The sequence below is a fragment of the Poecilia reticulata genome, linkage group LG7 (genome assembly GCF_000633615.1).
Source record: "Poecilia reticulata strain Guanapo linkage group LG7, Guppy_female_1.0+MT, whole genome shotgun sequence".
NCBI classification, from domain to species: domain Eukaryota; kingdom Metazoa; phylum Chordata; class Actinopteri; order Cyprinodontiformes; family Poeciliidae; genus Poecilia; species Poecilia reticulata.
The window spans coordinates 25,328,347-25,343,513 of record NC_024337.1 but is presented as its reverse complement, the minus strand read 5'-3'; the positions used below and the strand labels follow the sequence as shown (position 1 = coordinate 25,343,513).

Below are 15,167 nucleotides of genomic sequence, written 5' to 3'. Positions count from 1 at the left end.
ATCTATCTATCTATCTATCTATCTATCTATCTATCTATCTATCTATCTATCTATCTATCTATCTATCTATCTATCTATCTATCTATCTATCTATCTAATTGAAGCGTAAGAGCGAAATTCCTTTCGCATTTAAATGTGGCGCTCAGTGCGTCACCGTGGTGCGCCTGAGCTCCATCAGACGCGTTTAGTTGAGGCAGAGGAGAGGGGCGCTCGCCTGCACTGACAAGTGGACGGATGTGCGGCGATGCCCTTGCGAATGAAAGCGTCAGCAGCGGCCTCTGAGCAGCAAACGGGGAGATTTCGCCTCGGTGGGGAGACAAGGGGGAAGACGAGGGTGCAGCGCCTGTGAGCATAACATCGGCATCTGGCAGCGTGCTCGATGGCGGCGGCCTGCGGATAGTCGGAGGAAGCCGGGGGCTGGATTTGACATGTCGCAGAGATGTACTGGTGAGTCCGCTGGAGCTGCGGAACACGGATGAAGCCTGGAATGGTGTAACTAGTAATTTCAGGGAGGGTCATTGTGAACTACTGTTGACCTAATATGGGGGCTGCTGACTGAGAATGATCCTCACTGGCGTAGTTTGTTTACACAGGTTTAAGTAAGGCACATACGAATGTCCACAAAGGCCAAGTGATGGATGGAAGTGGGGTGATCACCTGGACGCCTTATATAAACATTTTGCTTGCAAAAATCCTGAAATGATTTCAATGTAAACCCAGTTTAACAAGCTATGATATGGCATGTTATTGTTTGCACTAACAGGGAGCAAAAACATGTTGGGTTAATTTGCACCCATCAACTGGACACACAGGCCATGGAAATGTTGCAGCTGAAAATAAGCCTTTCTATATAAAGAAGCAAATACGGCATTTGTTTGTAGCTGCTTGTCATCGGCCAGCTTATTTTAGCTCGCAGAAGACTTCACACTGACAGAGGAATGAGCTGCCGCACTACCTTTATCTTACTCCAAAAGTATTAATACCTACTAATTACCACAAGTTCAACATGTTCAGCATTATTTATAGACTTTTGCACCGTCTAAACAGGTTTTCTTTCTTATCTTCTCTGAAGAAAAGGACTAAAACTGTGCTAGCTTTAGTCCCCTTTGGCCAGATCATCTTCTTCTATATGTTTACTGTACACCCTGCATGATTAAACTCAAACTGCGAATGAGACTTTCTTATTGCCAGTCATGTTTAAAGGGTCGATGTCTGGAGCGCATGATTAATATAGCCTGTCTAGAAATTCTTCCAACTAACTAAGGGTTTCTGTGGCTTCTACCAAATCACAGAGTCTCTTATCAATATCTCTAATTAGTGCTACGTTTGCCTTTGATGATTGTTTGAATGATACTCTGTGAGATGGTCAAGACTTGGGATATTGTTATATAACCTAATCCTACTTTAGCAAAAACTTTTGTCCAATCTGCTTTAATCCTTGGTCTTCTCTGAAGTTCTCTAACAAACCTCTAAGGCCTCCTCTCTTTAGGTGACTCTATCTATCTATCTATCTATCTATCTATCTATCTATCTATCTATCTATCTATCTATCTATCTGTCTGTCTGTCTGTCTGTCTGTCTGTCTGTCTGTCTGTCTGTCTGTCTGTCTGTCTGTCTGTCTGTCTGTCTGTCTGTCTGTCTGTCTGTCTNTGTCTGTCTGTCTGTCTGTCTGTCTGTCTGTCTGTCTGTCTGTCTGTCTGTCTGTCTGTCTGTCTGTCTGTCTGTCTGTCTGTCTGTCTGTCTGTACAATTTGATATCGTCAACTTTGAGCAAATACATTTTGAAGATGGTCTTCTGAAACAGCAACGTAGTGAAACAGATTTGTTCTTAATCAAAGCTACCTAAATAATATCCATGACTGGCTGGATATTCCATGTTAGGAGCTGAATTGGTTCTTATGTTATGCACAATATACTGTTTTACATTGTAAAATGGACTTCAAAATGTATTTAAATGATCTCACAGAGTATGTGGGCCTAAGTTTTACTGACCACTGTGATCATCAGCAGTATTCCAGTCTAATTTGAACCTAATCTCTTGGGTGAAGCTGTCCATGGTACTGGACAATCAGTGTGACCGTTTTATTAGTTACAAGAGTTATTTTAAAATATGCTGCTATTGAAGATGCTCACAATTTTTCACATTTGCACTTCAGCTGTTAATCAAGAGTGTGGTAAAAATTTCTAATAATCTGATTTTGTTGTTTAGAGGTGATTGACGTTTTGGTCAGTGTGTTTATTAAAACAAATATTAACAATGGTGAAGGATGCTCTGTAGCAAGTGTTGAATAAGAGGGATGGTTAATGATTTCAAATGTGATTTTATTGTTGATTTATTTCAGTTTAGCTAAAGTAATGTACACTGCACACTTTAATGCACCATGATGCTATTGCTGCGTGAAGCATTGTGCAGAAGGTCAGTGAATTAAAATTAAAATTAGAGAACAGCTAGGGAAAGCCTATTTTGACAATGGACTTCCTGTTACCGTCATGTTATTTGAAGGTTCACTCATAATTAACACAGACAAGAACACCCTACAGATTAAAAAGCACAGACAACTCACTGCTGCTGTCAGCTGTTACTCTCAGTCATTTTTGTCACCTGTCTTTCTGATGACTGAAGTCGATCCCAAAACGTCCTCTGTCACAAGGATCTCCGTATGCATGCACGCACGCACATCAAACTTTAGTATTTTATCGTTTCACTGAAGATAGGGCAACCAGAAAGACTTCACTGCAACCAGCTGAGGTGGTGTAGGCAAGGTTCACTTTCTTCTGCACATTCTGGAAGCAGCATTTTAGTTGCGAATACTGGCTCCATTGGTGAAAGCACAGTTAGGCCTTTAATGATCTATGTCTGAACTGGTTGATAATCAGCCCTCAATGATAAAGAGGTTTCTAAAGTGAAAGTGTTTCCAAACAAAAAAAAAAAAAAAACGGAAATGCAAACAACACGATGCTAGCTGAAACAGAGCCCGCAATCAAAGAATCACTCATCTGAGACAACATGGATTGTCTGGGAAGATAAAGAATCAGCAGGCATCAAGCTTCATATTTATGATTTGGGTTGTTGTTCATTGACAGCACTGCTGGTTTCACAGTTTGTGGGCAATATTTTCCACTCCTTTCTCACAATAATTTTGATGGTGTCCTGAAAAAGTACTTGACTTTTCCTTATCCTCTGTGCATTATGAGTCATTGTTGAAACATGCCTTAATCTCCCTGACAGTGTACACAAACATAAGCCTTTTATTGAAATATCACATTTAGACTCATCCTTCTGACATTTCTCTGATTTATTGAACCTTCGTCAGACATTAAATTGTTCTTGGCCTATGGCACTGTCTTGTTTGTATCTTGAGGGCATCAGAGGGTTTTTGAGTCTTTCTAAAGTAAGCCAGCTACTTGGAACAGTTTCTGGACAGTTGATCCAGACTCTGCAGTTGGACGAGCTCACAGTGTTGGCTGCCAGCTGAAGAGTTTGCATCTGTCACACAGACCTGACAAAGAAAAAGACCTTGCAGGAAAAATTGGACCTATTTCTGCAGGATAGGGTAAAGTGTGGCCAACATAGTAACACTGAGTGAAGACTACTGAGCAGCACTGATGTAGAATTATTTGGCAGTTACCTTTGAAGTTAATACGGTCCTGTCGGGTTGTTTTCGACTTCTTTTTTTTATTTTTAAAGGTGCCTAAAAGCCCTGAAAGTTAGCAAGAGCTCCTTTTTGAGCTGTGATTTTTTTCTTTGGAAACAAGTTTGCTGTATAAAACCAAGAAAGTGTTTTTATAATAAATTTGACACTTTTAATTTGTTGAATTACAACATGGAAGGACACCATATTGACATATTTCTAACGCTGAACTTTGAGCAGTTTTGAAATACTAGCTACAGAAATTTGACAAATTCTAACGAGCAATTGCAAATACTTTAGTTAAACTTTTGACACAGCAGCACACCTACAAAAACACAAGTCACTGAAGCAGAAGTGGATGTGCAGAAGAAGATGAAAAACACCAATTCCTGAAAAAATTTTTCTAAATATTTTTGTTGAAGTTATAAAAAAAACCATTACATACTCTAAATAAAGTGGTAAACTTTGCATTTGAATTGACATGTGATTGACATGTAATGCTGCATTCAGACCGACCGTTTTTCACGCGTCAAAAACGTGTCCAACACCTTGTGTTGGAATATCGAGAGAGTGTCTTTGCTCTACTAACTGAAAGCATTGTTTGAAATCACTAGATAATTAATAAGTGTTGTGAGTTTGGTGAGTGTCACAAACTCACAAACTAGCTGGGCAGAGACGAGGGTCCATATCAGTGCTGTTTTTGTCTCACCCAAGCCCAATTTGACAACCTGCTGCTAACCCTCACCGATGTCTACACTGATTAAAAAAAGGACTCGACAGCGGCACATTCATACCACAGAAAACAGGGTTAAAACAAAAGTCTAATGAATTAATAAAAATGATCATTTTTCTGAATCAAGGCCTGTTGATTTAGCCGTACTCATTTTCACTAATACTTCGGTCTTTTCAGGGCTCCACCTACAGGCCACTACGTCATATAGTCGCTCTGATTTGTTGATGCGTTGCATGCAGATTTTACAACTCCAGCATCAATTTTCTAGTGTGATTATGACACAGCAAAATATACAATAGGGAAAAACAGGAAATGACAGAACTGCTGACATTGACTAATATATTTGAGCAGTACATTTGAGCAAATGTACACTTAAAAACAACAGCAATAAAAGTGCAGAGGGATGGGGAAAATGCAGTACTCTGATCTCTGGGTTTGTTTTTAAGGGTTAGGTAAGCCACAGGTGTTCATTAGTATAATACCTGATATCATCAATATAGCAATCCACTGGAGATAAAACTGCATCAAGTGTCTGACAGTCTCCGGGTCTAATTTCCCTACAGCCAGTTTCTATAGTGTCAAGGAGGGATATCTTGTTGTAGGGCTGGTGATGATGGATTTTTAACCTCCATACTAACAAGGATGCCACTACAGTATTAACAGAAAGTCCTACCATTTTTGGATAGGCTTCAAATAGCAAGGCTACAGCTTGTACTGAGTGATCGCAGACGTCTTAATGTTTACATCCACCTGATCCTTCTCTGCCTTTGGTACCACATGTAGCTAGATATGCTTAATATATAGAGAGTATTGAGAATTTTGAAAATGTGATTTACAAAATAGACCAATCCATAATATCTGATCGTCTTGTTTTATTTCCTCACAGTGTTATCTGTAGCCAGAAGGTGATGGCAGTGCTGGCAGAGCTTCACCTCTACTTCTACCCCTTCCACCTGATCGATGCCTGCTTCCTGCATAAAGACATCATTTGAAATCTGGACTGCCTTCATCCCTTCCTCTCCTTCTGTCTCTCCTCACCCATTTCATACCGCCCCCTCCACCCTCTTCATCCAGCTGCTTTTTGCCTTTCCCTCGGTCTCTCCTCTCACCATAACATCTTCCTCCTCAACCTGGAACTTCTCTGCAAAGTTTTCGTCTTTGTGATGGCTTGCTTTGGGCGCTCTCTGGACTCACCGTGCACACTAGCCTTGCTGGTAGGCTTTCAGTTTGCCTTTGTGCTCTATTTCTCCCTCGGGGGCTTTAGAGGCCTGGTGTCTGTTCTGGTGCACACCACAGAACCAGAATTTGATTATTCTCGACCTCATGACGTTTACACCAACCTCAGTCACCTTGGGGTACCACCGCCCCCTCCTCGGAACTCTGGCACTGGGCTTCCTGCTTCAGGACAACCGCTGAAAGACTGCCCGATTCCTTCCCCCCTGTTGGGTGAGAGAGAGAAGTGTTGAATATAATCTGGTAGGCATAGTAAATAGTGACATAGTGAAAGATGTTACTTAATTTTTCCCTCTTTTTTCTGTTCCCCAGTTGGACCAGTGTCTGTCCATCTTTCCTCCCCTCTGTCTCTGGAGGACATCCAACAGAGGAACCCTTTAGTGTTGCCTGGTGGACGGTACCGGCCTCCGGACTGCGAACCGCGCCACCACACAGCAATAGTGGTGCCGTTCCGAAATCGCATAAGCCACCTACGTTCTCTTCTGTACCACCTGCACCCTTTCCTGCAAAGACAGCAGATACACTACAGCATCTACATTGTACAGCAGGTCAAGTGATGTGTTTTCATCTGTTTTTGTAATATGTGTGTAGCTGTGGAACGTTTACATTTTCTCTCCCCTTGAGGAAAACCAACATGCATGAAAGATGCATAATGCAAATCATTCAAATCAACAACAAAGTTTGACTTTTTTGAAAAAAACGACAAATACAAGAAGTCTCTTTCAATGTCAAATTAAAAAAACAATTTCTACACTATAATGACAATATAAAATGGTGCTTGCTGCAGCTGTGCTGTTGGCAGAGAAACAAGCTAACATTGCAGGAAACTGTTTATCCACCATCATTGGTAGCCATGCTTACTAGCCTGTACATTCACAGCAGGCTCTGCAGGAGCTGTGCCACGTAGCAAAGAGGAGAGTGTGCAGTGTGTACATGAGCATGTTTGACAGTGCTAAGACCCTCCTTCTGGCTCTAATTATTGATTATTTCTAACCAATAGCGGTGCACTTCTGCAGATGGCAGCAGGACCGCAGGGGGAAGGCAGAAGAGCTCAATTTTTTTCCCTCAGATTATCCATCACATACTGTCAGTACATAGTGTCGGATTAACAAATATGTAAAAAAAAAAACAAAAACATATTTTTTTACAAAAGTTATTTACTGCAGCTTTGAAGGTTGTTATGAAGACTCAAGATGCGCCTCAGTGCTTCACCTTTTGTTCTTCCATTGTCATCTTTGATACACTTCAATGACTTCTGTGGCTGAGATCAGTGACTTTATACTGGCCATTTCCTGAATTACGATAGTCAACATGTGTCTCTTACCCATTATAAAGATTAGTTAAGAGAAATGAGCCACTGTGCATGAATATTCGTAACACAACAAAGCATATCATATCAAGAGTTCCTAAACATGCTGATCATCTTACAAAAATAAATATTAACCAGTTAAAGAAAGTTCTTCTTATTATTATTATTAGTATTATTATTTGTTCCTTCAATTTTAAGATTTCTCTCTGATTTTGTGTTTGGCTTCAGTGGGGGAACGGCACCTTTAACCGAGCCAAGCTGCTGAACGTAGGGGTGCGGGAGGCTCTCAAAGATGAAGACTGGAGCTGCATTTTCCTTCACGATGTCGACCTGCTGCCAGAGAACGACCATAACACTTACACCTGCCACAAGCAGTTTCCCACACACCTGTCTGTGGCCATGGACAAGTTCAGATACAGGTAGAAGAACACAGTGAAATGAGCTTGTGGAATTTCATTGTTGCTGCATTGCAATGACTCAGTGGTATGTGACCCTCTTAGGCTGCCGTACCCTCAGTACTTCGGTGGTGTGTCTGCAGTGACCCCAGATCAGTATATGAAGATGAATGGCTTCCCAAACCAATACTGGGGCTGGGGGGGAGAGGATGATGACATCGCTGCCAGGTGAAGCTCACTGTAGAGGCAAACAGAGCATGTTTGCATAAGAGTTGTGAGTTCAGGCTAAGAATAGAGAATTCATAAGCATTTCTCTCCTCGTTTTGCATTTCATTTTTGCTTTGCTCTACTCATTCATTTTTTTTTCATTTTTACCATTTATTTCACTGCTGCATATTTTTGCTTTTACTTGTGTGTACTGACATCATTTTTCATCCTCATGTCTTTCCATTGCTGCCACTTTTTTTTGTGTCACTTGGAGTGATCTCAGTGGGTATGTTTGCATGGACTAGATCTGCTTAGGGTCGTTTAGAGTTTACAATAAGTATTTATTTGTTCTGTTTCCTTCTTAGATATTAGTTATGCTGTAATATTTTTTCTGTCAGTTTTATGACTGAGTCTGTTGTTGCTGTTGACTCCTGTTACTTGCTGCCAATCCAGAGTGCGGTTGTCTGGTATGAAGATTGTGCGCCCTCCAGTGGCCATTGGCCATTACAAGATGATCAAGCATAAAGGAGACAAAGGCAATGAGCAAAATCCACGCAGGTACTAGATAAAACTGGCACACAATTTATACACATTTGATCTTATTTTCAAAGAAATAATAAATGCAATTGTTGTTTATTTAATAAAAATGGAAATAATAAACTGTCTTTAATACTAACAAATTCTGATGAAATACATTGCAGTAGAGCCACAGACCGAAATGATAGTTGTAGCCACAATCATTTCAGTTGAATCACAATTAAAAATCCTCATCAAAGCTTGGTGACCTTTTTGGAGAAAAGGACAAGTTAAAAAGACATTTTTTTAGAAAAAAAAAAAGAAGTTGTGTGACAGATTTGCAGTAAAAACTTTGTCAGTAATCATTTCAGAACCATGACTTTTTGTGAGTGTTACATTTTGGAATATTCACTGGACCGAGAAAACACAAATTGTGGGCTGAGAGGAAACAGTGTGGTTGCTGAAAATGCTAAACGGATCATTATGCGTATTTTTAAAAGCAACAAACAAACTTCAGAGTTAGGGTTACATTTTATAACAGTCAAAACAGAAAACGTATGAAGTATGAAATTGCAAACAACAACAAAAGAAGGAGGAAGTCTAGCTAAAGAAAACATGAATGCCAGGAAAAGTTGTTAAAACTTGAGTCAGAAACCACAGAGTGCAAAAACCCGAGGTGCTGTGTGTCATTCTAGATTCGACCTCCTGAAAAAGACCAGACTCAACTGGCACTCTGACGGCCTCAACTCTTTGACTTATGAGCTGCTTTCCAAGGAGCTGGAGCCGCTCTACACCAACCTGACCGTCAACATTGGAGAGGACCCCCGATTGACCCAGGGTAAAGCTCACAGTGCTGTGAAAGCAACGCCTGTCCATCCACATAGCGCCAGCAAGGACAAAGGACCTGCCAAACAAGTGAAAAGTCTAGAAGAAGCAGTGGCAAAAAATAGCACTTTGGTCAAGCCATCTGGTGAAAAGACAGGACTCATCCTGTCGAAGACAGCAAATCAGACTACACAGGAAAAGGCAGGAGTGATGAAATAAATATGAAATGTAATAATCTTGCACTTGTAGCATAAAGTGGTCATCATTTTTTATCTCTCCGACAAAATGATGGAAAGCAGCATTGATTTGCTGTAGTTACGCACTGGATCACAAACACACAGCCTGTTTCATTTACAGGTGTGGATTCAGGACTACTGAACCCATTTTGTTGGGTTATGATCTGCTGAATGTGGTGCTGACTGTACTGACTGGCAAAGAGACCATAAGTAGAAAGATAAAAAAAACAAAGAAGAAAACTCAATTGAATTTTTGTTAAGATCCAAAATGCTAGCTGGAAATGAGATGCCGACATTTGTAGATCTCTACAGACTGGAACTGCAAGTTGCAGGCAACACATCTGCAGAGCAGCGGCTTCAATCAGTCTGCACCTCTGATTCCCTCCTGCTAAAAAAAAAGAAAAAAAAAAGCTGCTGCTGTCTGTCCACCTTGCTCCACGGAGGGGTTTGTGTTTCTGTGCCTTCTCTCTTTTATGCGCATTTTATAGACTGATAGGGATGCTTTTAGGGGCTAAGATAGGGTAGGTTTGGCTTCTCCTGCCAGCTGGGAGGACACAGCTGATTCTGGACCAGAACAAGCCCCTTGTTCCAGGACTGCTGTTTTTATATATTTGCTTGCATCGATCAATCACTGACCAACTCCATAGTTCTTGAAATATCCTAGAGTTTATATTTATATATCTATATATAGAGATACATCTTTATTTGTGTACTCCTTTAGTTTAATGTCCTTCATTACGGTCTGGTGCCTCTCTCTCTATGACGTTTAGTTTAGAGACAATCAAATTATATGGGAGTGTAAGCTGTATTCAAACACATAACGAAAATGACGTGGCATGATAGTTGTTGTGTCTAGTTTGACTATATTCTTGATACACGGATAGATTTGTGCTTCTGATATTACTTGTGTTTTTTTTATTTTATTTAAATTGTTTCCTTTTAGATTAGTCAGGCGTGAGATTAAGAAGAAAACTTGCAGACAGTGACATAAGGCACAAATCAAGAAAAAATGTCAAGCTAGTGTTCTAGTATCTAAAGTGGTTATGGTGACAACAAAGCACTGTGCGTAGATATAGCTACAAACAAACGTTTGCCTTTTTCTGTCTGTCTTTATTTGCTATGGTGAAGCTTTAGTGACTTAAGCAAGAAGATGTTTCTATCCCAAAATATTTTTTTCTTTATGTAAAACTGGAGGTTTGTCTGATCAGGAGATGCATGTAGGTTATCATCCACTTGTAAAAGCTAGCAGCAGCTTAATTTTGTTGTTGTAAAATATCAGCCATTCTGAATGTACTTTTTAGTGTCCATCTTAGTTTATGTTTTGTAAGGAGAGTTTATTTCCAGTGCCTTGCTGAGGTATCGATACACCCTAAACCTTTTTTCACATTTTGGCACGTTGCGACCATAAACTTCAGGGTATTTCATTGGGATTTTATGTCAGAGAGACACAATCGCAGTGCAGTGATGTAAAGAGGAAGGGAAGAGTTGTTGTTGTTGTTTTTTTTTTTTTTTGCAAAATGAAAGGAACATCTAAAAAGCGTGGAGTGTATTTAGTCAAAATTTCATAGACTAACCTGTTGTTGCTATTTCAGCTCCCAGTCTTTTGCAGTATTTCAGATTGGATGAACATTGTCTGTGAACATTGGTTTTGAAGTCTTGGCTGTAAGAATCTTAATTGAATTTAAGTCTGGACTTTGACTGGTCCATCCTAGCACATTTTAGATTCTTTCACTACCTTGCTTGCCACTACTAACGTTAGCCGGTTCAGTGTACTCCGGCTTCCTTTGATGCACATCTTATATGTTTAGCATGTAAGATGCCAAAGCTCAAACAAAAATGCTATGGAAACTTGTATAAGGAGAGAAAAAAAAAAATCTAGTTGATATTTATTAATCAATGTCCTCAATGCAATATTGAACAACCATATAAAAATGACATCTTTTTATAATATTGTTCACCTTGGTTATGTAGATAATGTTTTATAATGTTTATACGCCATATTCTCCAACAAACATCTGATACCTTCGCATACTAGCTACATTTATACTAAAGCTGAATTAAACTCAGATAGACATATTCACTTAATGTAAGGATGGCTGGACAAATGGTGTCTTCTCACATGTTTATTGCTATTTAAAAAAAAAACTCTTTCCATATCTCAACTATGCACTGCTTTGTGTTGGTTTACAAGATGAAATTAATTGAGGTTTCCGTCTGAAATGTGACAAAATATGAAACGGTTCAACTTGTATGGGTGCTTCTGCATGGCTCTTTACCTTAATAGACTTAAATCTTATCACTTGTTGGCAATATGATTTCTTGCTGCTATCTGAAACTGTAAAACTGAATCATTTGTACAGTTACAGTACAAATGAAGTACTGTAACTGCTGATGTGGGATTTTGTTATCATACTAACAGGTGATGAATGAGTTGGTCTGAACTGAATGTATTCCATTTTTAAACTGTTTATTGTCACTGATAGCGCTAAATATGTTGACTTCTAAGGTGAACCTCGAAAGTGTTCTCTACATTGGATTAGATAGATGTCCCTTTTTAAAGCTGTCACCTTTCTCTGCATTTGTTTTGTTAACTGTGTGCCTCATAAAATCATTTAAAAAGCCCCGTAATGACTGAGGGACCGGACCTGCACTGCACAGTGAGACGTGAGCGCCCTCATGTGGCGCAGACTGGCGAGAAATACCAGATGCTGAATGAAACTGCAGTGTTGTGACAAGAATGTTAATCATTAACGTTTGCCATTCACAGGCTTTGAGCCAATCAAATCCCTGCATTTCCCTGACAGGATTTTTTTTATTTTTTTATTCACGCAGTATCACATGACTGTCACGTCAGCTCAAAGGAGAAGAGAGGCTCAGAATTGTACTCGCCAGTGGAATCATAAACTACATGGTGGAAAGAGTTTTATGAATGGATGCTATTTTAAAGAAGCCTTCCATGCTAAATATGAAGTATTATAATAAAATATAGATTCGAGAGACAAATCGGATTCATTAAAAAAACAAAAAAGAATTTATGCAATACTACTGTTTAATAAATGAAGGATGATCTTTAAGTAATTAGATACCTTGGGACAAATGTTTTATTATACATACATGTGAAAGCTTTTAAAGAAATATGATCTCAGCAAATTAATCAGCAAACTGTGTGCTTAATGTGAGATTGTTATATATTTATTGAATACATTAGTTTTTATAAAGAGTTTTCCAAAAGCGTTGAACTTATATAATACAGAAATTAATGCATGATCATTAAGATGAATTGGAATTTTTTATTAATTTAATTATGCTTTTTAATCATTTATGTGTTTTTATGAAGGATAAAAAAGAAGGCTGGCTATATAGTTGAGTTATTCATTAAAAAAGAACACTTATTACATAAACACTGGAGATGGTCTTAAATTATTTAATCTTTCTTTTTTTTTAGGTTGCCTTATTTACTGACCATATCTTGAAGAAGATAAATGTCATTTTTTGTGTGTGTTTGTACGACATTATAGCAAAGAAGGCGACAGGATAAAGAAAAATGTGTGGGCTTCATTGTGAAAGAAAGCAAATAAATTAACCAGTAAAACACAATCAAAAGACAAGTCTCCCTTTATTTCCTCTTTATTAATATTCACGGACCAACCTAAATGTGAAACATTAATAGCATAACAAAAATGCACGACAGCTTAGACCGATCCAATTCCTGAAACACACGGAGCATCTTAATGAACGTGGCTTAGCATTCAGCTGAAACGCTGCAGAGATCAGATGTTCATACCAGACTGATAGATTAGCAATCATGCAGCAGGAGAACCACATGCTCCAGAGCGATTCGACTGCACAGACCTGTTACATCACACTGTGAATCGCTGGCCTTGATGTTCCGTGTGGGCATAAAGAGCTGGATTAAAAACTTGGATATGAGCTCTTCACTATAAATAGATAGTACACCCCCCCACCCCTCCCTCCAGCTCTGTGTGTTCGATCTGTTTCATAATCTAAAATGCTGCATGACTCACCGAGAGAGGGCAAAACTTACGAAATAGGCAAACCGATACAGCATATTATATCCTATCCATACATAGACATGAACAAAGTACTCAGACACATAGAAGATGTGGGTATGATGCGGTTTGGATGACAGAATTTATTCACAGCATCCATTGCTTGAAGATGCATGCGCTAGACTTAGTAATAGTCAATTCAGGATGTTATTTTGGTAAATTATCACTTGAAATTCTTGATAAACTCTAAGTCAATATAGATGTATTTAAAAGTTTCAAAGCTCTTTTAATCTAGCACAATAGAAAACAAAGCAGACGCCTGAACAAATTTTCATGTGTGTTTTCAAACACTCTACATTGTCAACTATCATAAAGATTGTTCCATAACTTTAGACCTGAAGTTTTACCTCACACGTGGTTTCAGTCTTGGTCAGAGAGCACCAGGATCAGAAGACTGTTGGGAACATTACCAGGTCAGCAGTGTAAGATGAAGTCAACATTTCTATTTTTTATGACTAAATTATTATTTTTTTTCTGAATCCTGAACTTGACCAGCAGCAGCAGCTGGGGATATGAGCATGGAATGGCACCTACTATTTTCTAGTTAATGTCTATATGCTCCACTAACTCAGATTAAAGCAAGTATTAATTTTAGTTACCGTAACAGCACAGCTCCGCATTATAATGCCACCAGGTGATTCCAAGACCAGCCATGCCATCTGAACAGATGCTGAGAACAAATCATTGTGTGCATGTGCCTTACGTTTCTCCGGCTGAACAAAAACAAAACTAAAGTTATCTGGCCCCAGATAGGAATTATCTATGGTCACTCAGCTTCAGTTGTTATAGCTAAAAACTAGTGATCAGACCTGAAATCTGGGTGTAATCAAGGACACAGACCCAAACCTTCTGAGACACATGAAGACAAATACAGAGTCAGCCTTCTATCACCTGAAATCAGTTATACAAGGACCAATGTTCTAACAAGATCTAGAGAAACTCATCCATGCGTTTATCTTTAGTCAAATTGATTATTGCAACAGTGGCTTCACATGTCTGGTCAAGTCAAGCAGAGAGATGCAGTAGATCCAGAAAGCTGCTATAATATATCTATAAAAATATTAGGAAAGTAGGCGACTCTTAAAAAGACCATGGCAGATCATTATGTTGCTAGTACAGAGATCATGTACATCATGAGACTGTTGAAAGAAACAGTCTCTGATCACACTGGTGAAGAAGGAGCGTAAACATTAAAAAATTATTTAGCAGTATGTATGCTGCAATACATAATTATCACTGGCCTGATAAAAATACAGCACAAAAAAAAAACAGTTCCTGTTATGTAAAACCTTTACTATTGAAAGTGATTGCATAATCTGATGTTATGAGTCTTTACAGAGTCAAAATATCTTTTGAGGTCATTGCATCTGTGTGTTTTCTGTGAGTCTGTGATGACAGCAGCAGCAGCCAAGTCTGCACTTACTTCTCCATAGACTGGCACACTGGTATGCTGCAGTGACTGGGGAAGACTAGCGTATGGTGGAGGGCTGAGGCAGCCTTTAGTCACCCATATGGCCTAAAACATGTGGCTGACCTCTTTCCTGTAGGCTATAGTTTAGCCTCAGCACAAACACAACATTCCCTCAACAAAACATGAACCCTTAATCATATTCAGCCTCCCACAAGAATTCCACCAAATTCCTCATGTACAACATTGCAGTGGTTTTAATTACTATAAACTGTGTTTTTGTGTGCGTGTGTGTGTGTGTGTGTGTGTGTGTGTGTGTGTGTGTGTGTGTGTGTGCGTGTGCGTGCGTGTGTGTGCGTGTGTGTGCGTGTGTGTTTTTAACTTCAGGAACTCAAATGAAATATCTAAAGTGTAAAAACAGTCTTTCAGTTTTCTTGTTTGTTTACCTTAAAAAATGTTCCCACAAAACTATTTTAGTTTTATCAGACCACATGACATGTCTAAAAAAATACAAAATAAAAAAGTCGTTGTGAGAGCATTTGCAAACTGCAATTTAGCTCATGTTGTGTTTTAGAAGAATGACTTCTTCCTCATCTGAGTGGCC

The 15,167-nt window shown here is 39.1% G+C and overlaps 1 protein-coding gene across 1 annotated transcript; it reads left to right on the top strand.

Annotated features, from left to right (window-relative positions):
• Positions 1-172: 172 nt before the first annotated feature.
• On the top strand, positions 173-9,480 carry b4galt3 (UDP-Gal:betaGlcNAc beta 1,4- galactosyltransferase, polypeptide 3). The gene is given in 8 exon segments (XM_008413824.2): positions 173-447; positions 5,251-5,502; positions 5,505-5,810; positions 5,910-6,145; positions 7,135-7,325; positions 7,407-7,529; positions 7,962-8,066; positions 8,720-9,480. Coding segments are annotated over 7 exon segments (1,488 nt in total). The 5' UTR covers positions 173-447; positions 5,251-5,324; the 3' UTR covers positions 9,069-9,480.
• Positions 9,481-15,167: the final 5,687 nt, after the last annotated feature.